At 63.2% G+C, this 17,612-nt stretch overlaps 2 protein-coding genes across 7 annotated transcripts; one reads left to right on the top strand and one right to left on the bottom strand.

Annotated features, from left to right (window-relative positions):
• Window positions 1-2,190: 2,190 nt before the first annotated feature.
• LOC135227661 (sphingomyelin phosphodiesterase 5-like) lies at window positions 2,191-4,881 on the top strand. The gene is made up of 7 exons (XM_064268209.1): window positions 2,191-3,634; window positions 3,731-3,803; window positions 4,005-4,145; window positions 4,235-4,324; window positions 4,408-4,471; window positions 4,557-4,692; window positions 4,768-4,881. The coding sequence occupies exons 1-7, from the start codon at window positions 2,810-2,812 to the stop codon at window positions 4,858-4,860; spliced, it is 1,422 nt and encodes a 473-aa protein (XP_064124279.1). The 5' UTR covers window positions 2,191-2,809; the 3' UTR covers window positions 4,861-4,881.
• Window positions 4,882-4,972: 91 nt separating this feature from the next.
• On the bottom strand, window positions 4,973-16,282 carry OPLAH (5-oxoprolinase, ATP-hydrolysing). Of its 6 annotated transcripts, XM_064268201.1 has the most exons (27): window positions 16,174-16,282; window positions 15,460-15,683; window positions 15,199-15,390; window positions 14,586-14,685; window positions 14,386-14,509; window positions 14,075-14,270; window positions 13,550-13,715; window positions 13,335-13,473; window positions 13,187-13,254; window positions 12,785-13,050; window positions 12,575-12,687; window positions 12,320-12,490; window positions 11,989-12,126; window positions 11,755-11,893; window positions 11,525-11,637; window positions 11,134-11,285; window positions 9,150-9,310; window positions 8,960-9,061; window positions 8,716-8,890; window positions 7,125-7,309; window positions 6,890-7,036; window positions 6,680-6,814; window positions 6,382-6,531; window positions 5,821-5,978; window positions 5,554-5,714; window positions 5,315-5,412; window positions 4,973-5,119 (listed from the first exon to the last, which is right to left on the bottom strand). In XM_064268201.1, exons 2-27 carry the CDS (start codon window positions 15,628-15,630, stop codon window positions 4,973-4,975), a joined length of 3,867 nt encoding a protein of 1,288 aa, XP_064124271.1. In that variant the 5' UTR covers window positions 15,631-15,683; window positions 16,174-16,282. The 6 variants fall into 6 exon arrangements, with proteins under 6 accessions (XP_064124271.1, XP_064124269.1, XP_064124270.1 ...); XM_064268199.1 differs by having other exon boundaries at window positions 6,680-7,036; XM_064268200.1 differs by having other exon boundaries at window positions 8,716-9,061.
• Window positions 16,283-17,612: the final 1,330 nt, after the last annotated feature.

Raw genomic sequence — 17,612 nt, forward strand, 5'->3', positions numbered from 1 at the left:
CTGTGAGGATGGACACCACCTGCTGCAGGGGCTGAGGAGGGTGGGCGGGAGGGAAAAGCAGGGTAGGAGAGAAAGAGTGGAGGACTGTTAGGATGGGATGCAGTAAGCTGGCCTGTAGACACAGATGGAGGAGGGGTTGTGCAGGGTGCAGGGAGCTAAGGGTGTGTTGACCAGGGTGGGGTGTCCCTGGGGGCAGTGCAGGAAAGCCTACGGGTTAGCCTCGGGCCCACACAGTGGCAAAGGAGAGCACCTGCCCAAGGGGAGGGGAAGGGAGAAGGCTGGACCAACACAGGCTGCCAGGGATGGGCCAGGGATGGGCTTGTGGACCACAGCCAAGGAGGAGCCACGACAGCCAGCAGAGGGATCAGAGGGGTGCTGGGGCCTCCTACTGGGATGCCTAGTCCCCAGAAGCTCCAGCTCTCTGCCCTCCCCACTCCCAGACCTCCTGTGACTTCAGAGAAACCCGCCAGAATACTGTGCCTCTTGCTCAGCCCCTTTGAAGGGCAGAGAAGGATGACTGGCTCAGAGGACACCCTTTGCAGCAGCCCCGAACTGCGGTGCTAGCCTCAGAGCCCAGAGGCTCCCCCGTCTCCCCACCAACCAGGCTGAAGGGCAGGCCTGACCCAAGCCTCCTGGCCTATTAAGAGACACCTGTTCGCACACACTCCTTTGGGGCTGGAGCTGGTTCATAGCCCGCAGAAGAAAGGGGGCCCTAGGCCCAGGTTCCACTGCTATTCCATATTTACGCCTGTTTCAAAGAAAGGTGATCCAGCAGAATGCAGAAATTATCAAACAATATCGTTAATATCACACACCAGTAAAATTTTGCTGAAGGTCATTCAAAATCAGTTGCAGCTGTACTTTGACAGGGAACTGCCAGAAATTCAGGCCGGATTCAGAAGAGGATATGGAAGAAGGGATGTCATTGCTGATGTCAGATGGATCCTGGCTGAAAGCATAGACTACCAGGATGTTTACCTGTGTTTTATTGACTATGCAAAGGCAATCGACTGTGTGGACCATAACAAATTATGGATAACATTGTGAAGAATGAGAATTCCAGAACACATACTTGTACTCATGAGGAACCTGTACTTAGACCAAGAGGCAGCCATTTGAACAGAACAAGGGGATACTGCGTGGTTTAAAGTCAGAAAAGGGGCGCATCAGAGCTGTATCTATTTACCATACTTGTTCAATCTGTGGACTAAACAGATAATCCGAGAAGCAGGACTATATGAAGAAGAACAGGGCATCAGGATTGGAAGAAGACTTATTAACAACCTGTGATATGCAGATGACACAACTTTGCTTGCTGAGAGTGAAGAGGACCTGAAGCACTTACTGATGAAGATCAAAGACCACAGCCTTCAGTAGAGGTTGCATCTCAACATAAAAATCCTTACAACTGGATCAATAAGCAATATCAGAATAAACGGAGAAAAGATTGAGGTTGTTGCGGGTTTCATTTTACTTGAATCCACGATCAATACCCATGGAAGCAGCCATCAAGAAATCAAAAGACACATTGCATTGGGCAAATCTGCAAAAGACTTCTTTAAAGTGTTAAAAAGCAAAGATGTCACCTTGAGGACTAAGGTGTGCTTGACCCAAACCACAGTGTTTTCAATCACCTCATATGCGTGGGAAAGCTGGACAACGAACAAGGAAGACTGAGGAAGAATTGATGCCTTTGAATTATGGTACTGGAGAAGATATTGAATATACCATGGACTGCCAGACTAAAGAACAAACCTGTCTTGGAAGAAATACAGCCAGAGTGCTCCTTAGAAGCAAGGATAGCAAGACTTTGTTTCACATACTTTAGACATGTTATCATGAGGGACCAGTCCCTGAAGAAGGACATTATACAGGTAGAGGGGCAGCGAAAAAGAGGAAGACCCTCGAGAAGATGGATTGACACAATGGCTGCAACAATGGGCTTAAGCATAACAACGATTGTGAAGACGGCGCAGGACCCGGCAGTGTTTCCTTCCGATGTACATAGAGTCGCTAGGAGTTGACTCCCCGGCAACTAAGGACAGGCCAAGGTACCGAGCTGACGGGGAGCGCGGTGCTGCGGTCCTGGAACCACCCGAGCGCGCGCGAAAGGCCGCCGCGGAAGGGGCGCTGGCGCCCTCTGGCTCGCGTGGCCCCGGGAGAGCGGCAGGGCAGACGAAATCAACGGTCCCTCCACCCGGACTGGGAGTTCCTTGGGGTATGGTTACAGGGCAGCCAACTCTGAGTGCGGCCTTTTGGGGGCTCTGCTCCGCGCTGGGCGGGAGGCCGGCCAGGACACTCCCAGCCCAACCTCCCTTCGAGGGTCGTGCCTTGAACTCAGGCTCCAGATACAACGACCCTGAGAGAAACTGTGTTGGTAGCGGGGTGTACCCCACTGTCTGGGAAGCCGGAGAGCCCACCGATTCCACGCAGACTGGCGGCAGGGAGAGGGCGAGCGGGACGCAGCACTACCAAATGGTCGCCCTCTGCGGGGTTCCCCTGCGGCTTCGGGAGAGGACTAGGCGGGGCGAGAAGGGCCGGGGCGGGGCCCTGAGCCCAGGGTCCCTTTCGTTTTCCACCAGAGCCGCCGAACTTCCGCGTTCATGAGAGGACGCCTTCCAGACGCGCCCTTTTCCCCCTGAGCCCGAGCCTCCAGGCTCGCGCAACACAGCATCTCAGCCCCACGCACCGGCCGCGCAATATGGCCTTAACTTCAGTGGCTCCCCTGCAGCTCCCACAGACGCACGGACAAATCGACTCGTACGCTAGAAGCGAATGAGCTGCCGGGGTGCCCTGTGGCCCGCGCGCCATGCAATCCCCGCCCGACTGGCCCCCGGCGCCCGGCGCTCTACGGCCCTCGCCCTTCCCGCACCCCATGCTGCACGCCCTCCACGGCCTGGCCCGCGCGCTGCTGTTCCCAGCCTACTGGGCCCTGGACCAGCTGCTGGGCTACTGGGCGCCGGCGACACGCTCCGGCGCCCTGGGGAGGCTGAGCGCGGCGGCTGGCGCGGGGGCGGCGCTGCTCCTGTTTCTCATCAGCCTGCCCCTGGCGCTGCCGGGTCTGCTGCTCTGGCTGCCGCTACAGGCCTGGCGCCGCCCCTTCTGCTACCAGCCTCCCCCGCAGTCCTGGGCGCCACCAGCGCCCTGGCGCCCGCACTTTGAGCCGGCGCGCTGCTTCGGCTTCCTCAGCGCCAACCTCTGCCTTCTGCCCGACGGGCTGGCGCGCTTCAGCAACCTGCCGCACAGCCAGCGGCGAGCCCAGGCCGTGGGCGCCGCGCTGCTCGCCGGCCTGAGGTCCTCGCGCTACGGAGCCACGGACTGCAGCCCGCCGCCATCCGGCACGCCGCGTGGTGTGCTGGCGGCCGCGGTACCTGCAGGCCTGGACTTCGTGTGCCTGCAGGAGGTGTTTGACCTGCGAGCTGCACGCCGCCTCGTGCGCCGCCTGGCGCCCAACCTGGGCCCAGTGTTGTACGATGTGGGCGCGCTCGGCCTACGGATGGGGCCGCATCTCAAGCTTCTGGGCAGCGGGCTGCTGCTGGCCTCGCGCTTCCCGCTGCTGCGCGCCGCCTTCCGCTCCTTCCCCAATGGGCGCCGCGAGGATGCGCTGGCCTCCAAAGGGCTGCTGTCGGCACAGGTACAGGACCTCCGGGCTGCCGCGGGCCCTGGCGGGGGAGGTGGCGAGTGTGGGGTCAGACGGATGAGGGGAGCTGGGATGTCCGTGGTGTTGCAGGCGCAGCTGGGCAACCTGGACGGGCGCCGCATCGTGGGCTTCCTGCATTGTACGCACTTGCACGCGCCGAGCGGTGAGCCGGCCCACTCCCACTCCGTGGCGGCTGCGGGTCCCAACGCTGACCTGCACCTCCGCAACCCCTTCCCGTTGGTTCACCACCCAAGGCGCTGCAAGTCCCGAAGAGTGCCTGGGTGGGTCCACGGTCCAGGACCCGGCCGGGAGAGGCGTCCACGATGTGGATCCATACCCGGGGCTAAGCCCTCTCTCCCGGCAGATGATGGGCCCGTGCGCTGCAAGCAGCTGGGGCTGCTGCTGGACTGGGCTGAGCAGTTTGAGACCGAGAGCCGACAGGGTGGTGAGGAGGTGGCCTTCAGCGTGCTCCTAGGAGACCTGAACTTCGACAACTGCTCGCAAGGTAGGGGAGGGGGAAGGGGAGGGGGAGGGGAAGGGCGGGACTAGATGGGGGCCAACCCGGCGGCTCACTGAGAGCCCACCTGTCTGCAGGGGACTCCCGTGAGCAGAAGCACCAGCTCTTCAGCCGTTTCCAGGATCCCTGCCGGCTGGGCGTGCGCCGGGAGCAGCCCTGGGCCCTGGGTACGACCCTGGAAGGCGGCGGGCCTGGGGAGGAGCCAAAGGCCTGGCTCGTGCTGAAAGGAGCCTCCCTCTTTTGCCTCTAGGGACATTGCTGAGCACCCCGGTGCTCCACCAGTCAGAAGCTAGCTCCCCGGAGATGCTTCGCAGGTAAATGGCAGGCCGGGGGCCAGATACCACCGGCGGGGGGCGGGGGGGGGGCACTCTGGCCTTGGTAACACCGTCCCTCCCCCAGAGTCCTGGAGCAGGAAGAGGGGCGCCGCCTGTACTTGGCTGGCCATCCCCGCGTAAGCTGCCCCGCTGAGCCCTGGCGGGGCCGGCGCCTGGACTATATCTTGTACCGCGGAGTACCTGGGGCCCCGCTGAGCCCGGTGAGTCCCAGAACTGGGGGGAGAGGGGGACAAACCAGCGGAGGGGCGTTCTCTTCAACCTCACTCCCTCCCCAGGAGGTGGAACAGGTAACCTTCAGCACTGCCCTGGCGGGACTAACAGACCACTTGGTCGTCGGCCTGCGACTCCGAGTGTCAGCACCCTTGTGACCCGGGAACGTACAGACCGACAGTCGCGCGGGGTTGCAAAAATTGACGCTTAAGCCTATCAGGGGCCTCTGCCCCTCAGGATGGGCGGCTCCAGAGATCTTTATTGGGGGCCTCACACGGCCTCTTGGGCCCGGCGGTACTCGTACACGCTGCCGCGCTCGGGGAAGGCCAGGGCCTGCGGGGGCGATCCCGGGGCCGGGGGAGGGTCCTCGGGGTCTCCATAGCCACCCCCGCCAGGGGTATGGAGGCAGAACACGTCCTGTGAAGCAAAGGGGCAGCTCAGCACGGCGCCTACTCCACCGCCTCCAGCTGCACCCACCTCCCCAGCTGCCTGGACCTCAGCCCGGGGCCCGGGGCCCTTTTCCTCTGAAGCCAAAAGAAACTCGAGCTTTGGTAATTTTTGTAACTCTGTTGGCTTTCCATGGGGAGGGAGCTGGCGGACCGGAGCACTTACCCCAGGGTTCACCGACACCGACGTCTTCCCGCCCAAGTTCACGGTGCGGCCATCCTTGCGAATCAGCAGGTTGAGGCCGCAGGCTCCCGGCTCGCCTCCTGCAGGGAGAGACATGTGGGGGCGGTTGGGCTGCAGGGTGGGGGCATCAGGGCGGGCTGAGGCAGAGCAGCAGAAGTCCAGCGGGGTGGGAAGGGGCCGGGCCGGGGGCGGGAGACCTGGCGGGACGCGGCGCTGCTCACCGTGGAGGCCGTAGGGCCGGAAGGCGCGGCGCTCGGTCAGCACCGACAGCAGCGCCTCCTCGCGGAAAAGCAGCTCACGGATGACGCCGTCGCCGCCCCGGAAGCGGCCGCGGCCCCCGGAGCCAGGCCTCAGCTCGAAGCGGCGCAAGATGACCGGGTACCTGCGCGGGCGGGGACGCTGAGCGGAGCGCCGCGCAGGCGGGGCGGGGCTGAGCGCAACCCCACCCCGGGCGCAGGCCCCGCCCTGCCCCGCCCCCGGGCCCTCACCGGCTCTCCAGGATCTCGGGGTCTGTGATGCGCGTGTTGGTCATGTGGCTGTGCACGCCGCTGCGCCCATGCCAGCCGGGGCCCGCGCCTGCGCCGCCTGCCACAGTCTCGTAGTAGCCCATGTGGGCATTGCCCAACGTCACGTTGTTCATGCAGCCCTGGGACAGGCAAGGAGCTGCGGGCTGGCTGGTGGGCAGCCCTGCCCACCAGCAGGCCCCGCCCCCAGACCACGGTCACGCCCAGCAGGCCACGCCCCCGGCTCCACCCAGCAGGCCCCTCCTCGCTCGCAGCCCCGCCCAGCAGGCCCGCCCCCAGACCACGGCCCCGCCCGGCAGTCCCACCCAACAGGTCCTGCCCCCAGACCGCGGCCCCGCCCAGCAGGCCCTGCCCCCAGACCGCAGCCCCGCCCAGCAGGCCTCATCCCCAGACCACAGCCCCGCCCAGCAGGCCCCGCCCCGGTCACAGCCCCACCCAAGACGTCCTGCCCCCAGACCGCAGCCCCCCAGCAGGCCCCGCCCCCCGGGGGGGAGCCCAGCCTCAGAAGGCCCCGCCCCGTCACACCTGTGAGGCGGCGCAGGCCCCAAAGGCCCCCAGTATGACATCCACCACGCGCTGCGAAGTGAGTACGTTGCCACCAACCACAGCTGCCTCTGGGGACGGGTCCAGAATGGACCCTCGCGGAATCACTAGGCGCACTGGCGCCAGGCAGCCCTGGGGAGCACCGCACTTAGGGGCGAGCGGGGTGGCCCCAATCTCAGAGTTAAGAAAGACATGCCCCCCAGCACCCTGGGGTCAGTCTCCGGCTGGGATGGCCCCACCCCCAACCCCCGTACCCATGCACCCTGGGTGACACACGTACCTGGTTAAGCGGGATGTCTCGGCCCACCAGACAGCGCAAACAGTAGATGAGGGCTGACAGCGTGATGGCCCGTGGAGCGTTGAGGTTGCCAAACACCTCGGGCCCTGTACCGCTGAAGTCAAACACCGCGCTGCCCTGTGAGGATGGGGACAGTGAGCAGCTGGAACCCACGCCCAATGGCCCTGTGTGGGCGCCTCCCTGTGGCCTGACCTGGCCCAAATTAATCTGCACCCGGAGCCGGATGGGGGAGCCGTCGTCCATGTGGTCCTCAGCAGACACCTCCAGGGGCAGACCCCGGGCCTGCCTGGAGGTCCCAAAGGCCCGAAGCATGTCCCGCACTGCCAGCTCAGCATTTGCCTGGCAGGGAGAGGGCCCAGGCCAGAATGCCACCTCCAGTGAGGGCCAGGCACCCCCCCACGCCCCCACCCCTGCCCCAGGGACCCACCTGGATGTGGCCCATGTAGGCCTGCACCACGTCCAGCCCATACTGCCCAATGAGCTCCCCCACCAGCTGAATGCCCTTCTGGTTGGCTGCCACCTGGGCGCGGAGATCCGATAGGTTGTCATGGAGGTTCCGGGTCCCACTGCAGCCTGGGATCTTTCCTGGTGCCCGCAGTGCCTCAGTCACCGCTGGGTGGACAAGGAGTCGCCACTGAGCCACCCTCTAGCACCCCCAGGCCACCTGATGCCTTGTTCCCTGCCCCTGCACCGTACCGGGGCACTGTGCCCCCATCTTGGCCCTTTACTGGTTCCCTGCTGCCCCCCTCTGTGCCCCTTCAACCCCCAGCCTCCACCTCAACCCTCTGCTATACCTTCTCCCTCCCATCCCCCAGCACCCATGTGCCCTAGGCCTGGGCAGGCAGCTCCACCTCTGACTTTACAGGAGCCAGAGGCCTAGAAGGGGGTGGGCTAGTTCCTCCGCAAACTCCCCTCCCCCCTTCCATCCCTCCTGCTTCCCTCCCACTTGGCCCAACTCTTCTTGCCCTCTCTGGGCCTCCCTCTCCTCTTCAACTCTCCCCTCAGCCCTTCCGTTTTGACAATGGCATCAACAGGGTTGTCTCTACTACCCCGCCCACCTCTCCACTCCTAGGAAGTTTCCCAGGCCCCCCCTCCAAAAAAAGGCTGGGGACAAGGTCTCCATCCCTGGCAAACGGGCACAGCTTCCCCGACCCCAGAAGATCACTGCCCTGGGAAAGCTCAAGACTGGGGCAGGTCCTCTCCAAGCCTCCCTGGCATGTGCCTGCATGCATCTCTGACAACATCCAGCCCAGGAGACAGGCACAGAGCACGTGGGACAAGGCAGTGGCCAGGCCTGATTTGCCCCATTTGTATCCTTGACACCCAGACAGCCCATGGCTTGGCTACCCCTGCCCACTCAGGGATGACTCCCTGGGCTCCTGGTCCCCTGTGGCCTCAGCCCAGCTCAGTAGTTCCTGCTGCCCCCACCCCACTGCCACTGAACTGCCAACTTCCCTGAAGCCTGCTCTGTGCCCCATCAGTGCCAGACCTCCATTTCCCAACAGCCCAACCCAACCCCTCCCCCTCTCCCCCAAGTCCCGTCAAATATCACCTGCAGCCTCCATACCAGCTACCCCCCAACTGCTGCCCTGTTCAAGGCTCAGCACCATCCAGGGTGACTGCAGCCACCCCATCCCACTATCCCCGCCCAGCCTCTAGGCCACCCTCATGGCAGGCAGGGGTTCTTCCCGGTGCCTGGACACACCACAGTATGTCCTGCTTCAGCTTTATAGCTGCCCCACCACAAGAGGGCTCGGGCCTGGGCCAGGAAAGCTCTCTGGGGCCTGCAGCCCTTCATCTCCCCACTGCTCCTCTGCAGCCCCCAGTTTAGGGCACAGGTACCAGGAGCACTACCCGCACCCCCTTCTGCACCCTACTCCAAGTTTCCTGGGCCATCCATCTCACCGCACTGTGGGGTCACAGCCTGTCTCTGCCCCCTCGAGGGCAGGCCTAGGCTGATGGGTGCATCCCAGCATCTGTCCACCTGGCCTGCCCCACTCGCAGCCCCTCCCACTCACCCTCCTCCTGGAAGACGCCCCCCTGGACGAGTTTGAAAGATAAGAAGACAGCACCCTCCTGCTGCAGCATGGTGGAGTGGGGGGGCATGGAGCCTGGTGTGATGCCTCCGATGTCTGCATGGTGCCCGCGGCTGGCCACGTAGAACACAGGCCGTGTCTGGCCTGGCCAGAACACCTGGTGGGTGGAGAGGATGTTTAGCTGCATTGGCGGCCCCAGCCCCCAGATGGCTGGATGGGCTCTCACCGGTGTGATGACGGTCAGGTCTGGCAGGTGGCTGCCCCCTGCACTGGGGTGGTTGCTCAGCAGCACGTCTCCAGGGTGGAGGTCAGTCCCCAAGTGCTGGATCTGAAACCAGAAGACAGGATGGAGCAGAAAGACGGGGGAGCCAGCTGGCAGGGGAGGGGGCAGGAGGGGAAGGGGGAGGCCGCCAAACCTGGAACTGCACAGTCTCCTGCATGGCACCCAGGTGCACTGGGATGTGGGGGGCGTTGGAGACCAACCCCCCGTCGGGCCCGAAGAGAGCACAGGAGAAGTCCAGCCGCTCCTTGATGTTGGTGGAGATGGCCGTGCGCTGCAGGATGCGGCCCATCTGCTCTGGGGGCACAGAGGGACCAGATGCCCACCGGCCCCCACCCCACCACAGGCCACGACCCTGAGGAGCAGAACCCAGCAGCATTTCCGTACACTGGTGCACGAGGCAGCGGGTGTGTCCACCTGACCGCTGTGAGGTGCGGCCCTAGATGTGGTGGCCCCTGGGATGTGCTGGAGGTGGGACTTGGGACCCCTGGAGCCAGCCCGCCCCCAGCCTGATGGCCCCATGTCACCTCTTCATGCTCACTGTCACCTGGACACCTCCCAGTAGGCCCCACAAGACCTCACCCAGACCCTGAGGCCAGAAAAACTAGATGGTGCCCAGCTACCACTACCGACTGCTCTGACTGGAATCACAACGGAGGATCCCAGACAGAGCAGGAGAAAAATATAAAGCAAAAAATCAAAGTTGCAAAAAAGATCAGACTTACTAGTCTGACAAGAAAAAAAAAAAGTCTGACAGAGACTGGAAAAACCCCTAAGACTATAACTCTTCTGATCTGGAACTGAAGCCATTCTCAGAGACCACCTTCCAGCCAAACAACAAACACGCCCATAAGATAAACAATAACACCCAAGAGGAACCCGCTCCTTAGAACAACCAGTATTACGAGATCAAAAAGGCAATATTTCCCCAAAAGCAAAGATGAGAAAGCAGGGAGGGGTAGAAAATCAGGAAAAAAGAAAACAGGGAACCCAGGGTAGAAACGGGGAGAGTGCTGACACATTGTGGGGAATGAAGCCAAAGCCATGAAATATTTATGTACGAACTATCAAACAGAAATCTAATTTGTTCTGTAAACTTTCACCTAAGGGACAATAAAAAATTTTTTAAAGACCTTACTGTTGGCATCTCTAGGGTATTTCTCTGACACTGGGCATGTGGCACCTCTGAGCAGTTTCTGTTAACCCGGTACTGCCCAACATCCTTCCTCAAGCGCGGTAACATTTTAATTAAAAGGTTAACAAGCTTCAGTAGTATTTTTGAGCTGATATTACGGTGACGTTATCTAAGAAGAGTGTCAGATGTTTGGACAGAGACACAATCTCAGTGTTTGCCATAGGCGCCATTTTCTGTAGGTAAGTACCAGGTTAAAAAAAAACTGCCCAGTGGCCCCACACGTCCAGGGTCTGGTGTAGTACCTGCCGTACCTGCCAACCCTAGTTATGCTCTGGCCCAGACCAAACACCTCTGCCCAAGTACATCAACTCCTCCCCCCACACACCCTACCCTGAGCTCCCAGAAGAACCTGGATCCAAGGCACCAAGCCCCTCCTACCCTCTACTCTGCACAGGTGAGCTCACTGAGCCTAGTTCCCATAAGGGTAGGGAGGGATAAACCAAACCAAAAACCAAACCCATTGCTGTCGAGTTGATGCTGATTCATGGTGACCCTATAGTACAAAGCAAAACTGCCCCACGGGGTTTCCCAGGCTGTAATCTTTATAGAAGCAGACTGCCACATTTTTCTCCCAAGGGGCTGCTATGGGTTCGAACCGCAGAACTTTTGGTTAGTGCCTGAGTGGCTAACCACTGCACCACCAACGCTCCTTGTAGGGAGGGATGGCCATCCCCAAATTGCAAGGCTGCTGGTAAGAGGAGGACACCCAGCCTCCCCGAGGCCACCCCAGGGCCACGCTGCCTGCCCTGTCGCCAGGTGGATTCTCAGTCACTCTTGCTGTGCACACTCCTGCTAACCCACCCCATGTGACTGGAGCCAGCGCCCACCTCTGCCTGACATACCGACCACGGCCCACCCTGTGCTCCCGCGCCTCAAGGAGAACTGGCTCTGCCCCCAGAGCCAGGGCTGTGGTGGGGACACTCACCCGCGATGCTCATGAAGCGGTGTGAGAAGATGGACAGCTGGATAGGGTCGAGCCGGGCACCCACTGTGCTGGGGGCCTCAGCCCCGACGGAAATCCGGATGTCCCCTGTCTCTGTCACCTCTGCCTGGCAGCCTGGCTCTACCAGGATAGTGCTGGGGATAGGGGGACATAGAGGGGCTGAAAGGGCCAGGCCAGACTACCCCCCAACCATGGGCCCCACAGCCCCAGGCTAAGGGACACCCAACTATGGGACCCCCCTCCCCAGAGGCCCTCAGCCCTGAAGCCTTGGGCCAGAGAGCCGCCTGCCACGGCCCCACAGCTCATCCACCCCCAGTAGCTTTGGCCCCAGACCTCCCCTCCACGGCCTCCACCTGGCCAAGCCTCAGCCCACCTGTTGCTGTCGATGATGAGGCAGGGCCCCTGGAGCTTGTGCCCATAGCCCAGCTCTCCCAACAGGTACACAGGGGTCTCCTGGTAGCCCCCCTCAAAGTAGCACTGGGTCATCTGTGGAGAATGTGGGGTGAGCATGGCTCCTAGGCTCGGCACCCTCCCTCGAGTCTCTCAACAGGGCTCGCTCTCCCTGTCCACACCTATCCCTGTGCCCTGGACAGGACCACCAACCTTGTCCACTCGGGGAGGCCCGGTCTGGGCTTTGGGGTTGTCCTCAAGACGAAGGCCACTGCGGCCGGTGCCCCTCACTCGCACGTCATCCACCACAACGGGCCGCTCAGGGATGACGAAGCCGAATTCCCTCATGTACCTGCAGGACCACCAGTGCCAAGGGAGGGTCAGGGCAGGCTGCCAGGGGCCTGCAGGCCACCCTGCCATGCTCCCCAGGACACGGAGCCCACATACCTCTCAACAAAGGCTGCCCCAAAATCGCCAGAGCAGGGAGAACGGACAGTGGCCGGGTGCTGGTGGGCAGAGACCATCAGGGCACAGTCAGTGCCCTGGTAGCGCAGGTGTAGGAAGTTCTCAGTGCTGATCTGGGACCTGTGGGTGGGCAGGCTGGCAGAGCGCTCACGCAGGGAGCCCCTGCTCCCTGACCCTGCCCGGGGCCCTGCCTCCTTCAATGCTACCTGCTTCCCTACCTGTGAAGGGGGTGGGTAAACCCACCTGGGGGGCAGCTGGGGAGGTATGAGCCCTCGGCCAGCCCGGCCTCTGAGACCCTGACCGCTGTGCCCACCTGGGGAAGCCCTGGGCCCGCAGGACGTCCACACACTGCTCCTCCAGGCGGCTCAGCCTCTGGTCCAGCTGCACGAAAGTCTCGGGGGCATACGGCAGGGAGCAGGGCTCCTGGGCCTCGTGTACCACATCTGCCAGGGCCAGCCCTAGCGCCGACAGCAGCCCGCTGTGCCTGTGGAGAGGGGGGTCACCACGACGACAGGCAGGATCCTATGGCTGCTCCCACCCCAGAATCCATGCGCACTCCCAGGCACACCTGTGGATGTGCACGGTGTCCATGCCCAGGGCCCGGGCTATAGCACAGGCATGCTGCCCACCAGCTCCCCCGAAGCAGGCCAGCACGTGAGCTGAGGGGTCGTGGCCTCGAGCCTGCAGGCCAAAAGGGGTTAGTGGCCTCTGCTACCCCATGTGGCTGGCCCCCCAGCCCCTCGCCCATCAGACTGCCCCAGTGGAGCGAGAGGAGTACCTGTGTGAGCGCACGGATAGGCCGGCACATGGCCTCATTGGCCACGCGCACGAACCCCATGGCCACCTCTTCCAGGCTCAGTGGAGAGGCTGGGCAGGGCCCATTTGCCAGGAAGCTGTTGATCTCGGTGGCCACAGCCTCCAGGGCCTTGCGGGAGGCCTCGGGGGACAGTGGTTGGTTCTCTCCTGGTCCAAAGATGCAGGGGAAGGAGGCGGGCAGCAGGCGACCCAGGACCAGGTTGGCATCCGTCACTGTCACAGGGCCCCCTGGAGGTGGGCATGGGGTGAACTTGGGGGCTGGAGGTGGGGGTGGGCAGCAGGGCAGGGGCTAAAGGGTGGGTGCCCACAGGCCCGGGGCAGCATGGACAGGGTGGAGCCTAGTAAAGCAGATATCAGCTCTTACCTTTTCGGTAGCAGGCAGGGCCGGGGTGGGCTCCAGCAGACTCAGGCCCAACCACAAAGAGGCCCGACCTTGGAAGAAGAGGGAACTGGGATTGGAGGTGGGGAAAGGGAGGGGCGAGGGATTCCAGCCAGGTGGTGGGAGGGCTGACCTGAAAAAGAGGCGGGAGCCCCCACCAGCTGCCACCGTGTTGATGTCCAGCTGGGGGGCCTGGAGGGTGATGCCAGCTGTGCTAGCCTCAAAGACATGTTCAAACTCTCCAGCATAGCGGCTCACATCAGTGGACGTGCCTGGTGGAGAAGGGGTGGGGGTTACCCGCAGCCCCGATGCCCAGCCTCCCATGACCCCAGCCTGTGGTCCTCATACCTCCCATGTCAAAGCCGATGACTGGCTGGCCACCCTCTGCCCGATAGGTAGTGGCTGAGTAGCCAACCACACCTCCTGCAGGGCCCGAGAGCACAGCACGAGAGCCGCTGAAGGTGTCCATGGGCGCCAGTCCACCATCGGAGCGCATAAACAGAACCTGTACGTCCTGGTGGTGATGGGCGGGTGGGCAGTGAGGGGCCAGACCAGGTGCAGGGGGCCACGTGGGCGGGTGGGTAGTGAGGGGCCAGGCCAGGTGCAGGTGGGTGGGTCGGCAGTGAGGGGCTAGGCCAGGTGCAGGGGCCAGGTGGGCAGTGAGGGGCAAGGCCAGGTGCAGCGGGCCAGGTGGGCGGGTGGGCAGTGAGGGGCCAGGCCCAGGGTGGGTGGGCAGTGAGGGGCTGGGCTGGACCCAGGGTGGGTAGACATTGAGGGCCCAGGGTGGGAGGGCAGTGAGGGACCCAGGGTGGGTGAGCAGTGAGGGGCCAGGCCAGGTGCAGGGGGCCAGGTGGGTGGGTGGGCAGGCCTCACCTTGAGCTGACCCTGGAAGCCGTGGCGGAAGCCCTGCACGTAGCGCTGGATGGTGGGCGTGAGGTAGGCATCGGCGCAGGCAGTGTGGCCCCTTGGCACGATGCGTACCATCGGCATGGCCTCCGAGGACAGTGAGACGTGCGTGAAACCCAGCTCCCGGGCCAGCGCACCCACCTGCTGCTCATGCTGGGCCCACCTAGGATGAGGCACCTGTAGCAATGTACCTACTGCCTACCACCTACCCACTGCCCACTGCACACGCATGGCCACCCACTGCCCACTGAGCACACGTGCCAACCGCCCTCACTCACGTGTACGAGTGCATGAGCACCACGGCCAGGCTGCGGATGCCGCGGGCCAGGAGCCCCTCCAGCTTCCCACGCAGGCCACCCAGGTCCACAGGCTGCTGCACCTCCAACAGATCCCCTGTGCGACCTGCAACAAGTCCGTGACAGTTAGAGGCAGTCATGGCCTGGTGCCCATGCCCACCCCAATGTTGGCCAGCCCCCACCTTTGACAGGTGTGCCGGCGCCTGGCTCCCGGTGATACAGCACCACGCGTTCGTCTACCTCCAGCACCTCCTCGTACAGTACCTCAGGCATGGGCACAGCCTGGGGTAGGGGGGCAGAGGCTGAGGGCAGGCCAGGCCCGGGGAGGGAGCAGAGGCTGAGAGAGGCCAGGCCTGGGGTCTGTGGTGGGGTCCTGGTGGCTGGGGCAGTACAACCCTGGAGCTGTGTCCCAACAGGTCCATGGCCAAGACCAGGAGACAGAAGGGCAGGTGAGCTCCAGGGAGGCCCACCCAGAAAGGGCATCTCATTGCCCTGCCCCACAAGAGCAGCTCCTTCCTGGAACCCGTGTGGAGAGTGGGAGTGGGCGGATGGGGCCACCCCACAACCAAAATCCAGGACAGGATGTGGTAGTAGAAAATAACAGGGTCTCACGTGTCTACCCCCGAGGGCTTGGAGCATGTAGGATCTCACGAAAAGTGACCACAACCTCTACTCTGCCCATCAGCTGGTGGCTTTGGGCTGACACTGACCCTCCCTAAGACAGCTCTCCCAGGAGCCATAGCATGTGCGGGGTGGTGTAAGCCACACAACCCACCTTGGCGTCACGGGACTCACCAGGTCAAAGAGATCCTGGCGGGCCTGGGTGCCAATGTGCAGCAGGTCTCGGAAGCCGTGTGTTACCAGCAATGCCACCCTCTCCCCCCGCCGCTCCAGCAGTGCGTTGGTGGCTACCGTGGTGCCCATGCGGATGCTGGCAATACGGCTAGTGTCCAGCGGCCGGTCCCGGGGCAATAGCACACCCCCCTCCTGGGGGCGGAGGTCAGAGTCAGCCCTCCGGCCCAACCCCCTCCTCCCCAGCCCCCAACTGTGGCCCACCTGCTCCAGGATTCGTCGGATCCCCTCGGTGGGTGCATCTCCATAATTGGCAGGGTCCTCTGAAAGCAGCTTCAAGACCCGCACGTGCCCACCTGGGCACTGGGCGAACACATCGGTGAAGGTGCCCCCTCGGTCAATGGAGAAATGGAAGCGCCCCTCCGGGCTGCCCATGAGGATGGAGCTGGCGTCCAGGAACAACTCCTCCGCGGGTAGCTCTGGGAGAACTGGACAGACAAGGGGGTGGGGCGGCCTGGGTCAGCCACAGGTGGGGGGAACTGACCTCTGAGCAGAGACTCCGCCCCTCCGGGCAGGGCTGGGTGGGGAAAGGAAAAGTATGGAGAGGATGGGGGGCGGGCGGGCTTCAAGTCCAGGAGGAGAGACCCTCGGGTGCGACTCTGGGCGGAGCCAGAGCTGGGCAGGTTGGGGGGCGCACTCATTACCGAAACCCACCTGGACGGAAACCCAGCGCCCAAGCAGGCCTTCCCAAAGTGGAGGCGCCGCTGGGCCCCTGGAATCTCTCGGGCTAGGGCCCTGGGTGCTTCTAGCAGGAGGAGGCTGGAGGGCGGAGAGGGGGGCCGCAGGTGGGATAGCCTGTTCCTACTTAAATCCACCTTCACCCCCCAGGGGCGGGGCCGCGCAGACGACCGAGGGGTGCAGCGAAGTGGGGGGCTTGCCACGGAGGGCGGCAGGCCCCTCCGCTCCGGGAGAGCCCACCTGGCCTGTTGCTCCGGGTCGCTGGTGGTCTCTCGGCTGCGCGCCCTGAGCTCGAGTAGGGGCCTGGGGCTGTGGAAGCGGGCCCGCCCCCTCCTATCCCGCAGGACCGATGCCGGAGTCCGCCCCGCGGGTTACGTCAGCCCGGCCTGCCCCAGCCTCACTGCGCGCCGCGACTTGCCCCAGGACGCCGGCCAGGGCCCTGGGCCCGAGGCTCCACCCCCGCGGCCTGGTTCAAGGGCACCTTGGCCGCTTGGTGTCCGGGGCGCACGCCGCCTCCCCGCCCCATGGACCGACGAGCCCGGACTGCGTCCTGGAGGACAGCGGGGGTGCCCTGCGACAGGCCGGATTGGAGGGGACCGGCTGGGGGAGGGGCGCGCGCCCCAGAACCTCCACTCGTGCGCGCAGGCGCTGTGGGCAGGGGCCCCCAGCCACACCTGCCCTGTCGGTGCCGGCACACCTGCACACACCTTGACGAGCCGGCGGAGGGCGGACCGTCTGGAATGCCGGTGCGCCCACGTGTTCCCCTCAGCTGTACAGTGGGCGAGAGCCGCCCCATAACCTCCCGGGAGCGGCGGTGGGCAGACGGGACAGCAGATGGAGGGGCACAGAAAGAGGGGGCTCGGGAGCGCTGCCGGCAGGATCCTTGCCTCACCCCCAACGGCTCCCCACACCCCTTCACATTTGATAGTGTCATCTCCCCCTCACCTGATCCCCTCTCCGCCCCTCCCACCTCCTTGTTATCCCAACCCCCCACCCCCATCCCAGCCTGGTGGGAACCACCTTTCCCTATCGCAGGATTCCTCAGGAGCCTCCCTCACTCCAGCTAAAATGTGGATTAGATCACAAAACGGTGTACTTGAAGCCCTGAGGCCCTTGTAGCACCGAAATAAACCCACAAGGCTCACCCTGTCTTCCACCAGCAGCCGCTGAGCTCCCTCACTTTCGGCAGACTGGGGGGTCCTGTAGACCCTCCACTCACTTTTCCCTCATCCTGGGTGTCCACCAGCCTGCCAGGCAGTCCCCTAGACTTGCAGAATGAGGAATCCAGGAGACTTGGGCTGGGTCAGCCTGGCTGGAGCAGAAGGCAGGGAACATTGGCAAGCGCAGGCCAAGGCTGGGCTAAGGAGGGTCAGGAGCAGCCCCTGCAGGAGGTCACACCAAGTGAGAATGGGGAGCCAGGCTCTGGGACTGAGGAGCCTGGACAGGTGGACATGGCCTAAGAAGAGGTCCCAGAGAGTGCAGCTGTGGGGCCATGGAGGTCAGCTGAGCCTAGGTCCTCACTCAATGTACCAGGCCAAATGGCCATGTGCAGGGACCCCACCTGCCCCACCCTATGCCCCCAGGCTATCCTCATAGAGCTTTGCTGGCCCTTCAAGTTCACCCAATCTGCCAGAACTGGTGGCCTTAGGCCACAGTGTCCCCTCCGTGAGATAGTGGAT

The sequence above is a fragment of the Loxodonta africana genome, chromosome 14 (assembly GCF_030014295.1).
Source record: "Loxodonta africana isolate mLoxAfr1 chromosome 14, mLoxAfr1.hap2, whole genome shotgun sequence".
In the NCBI taxonomy this organism is placed as follows: Eukaryota; Metazoa; Chordata; class Mammalia; order Proboscidea; family Elephantidae; genus Loxodonta; species Loxodonta africana.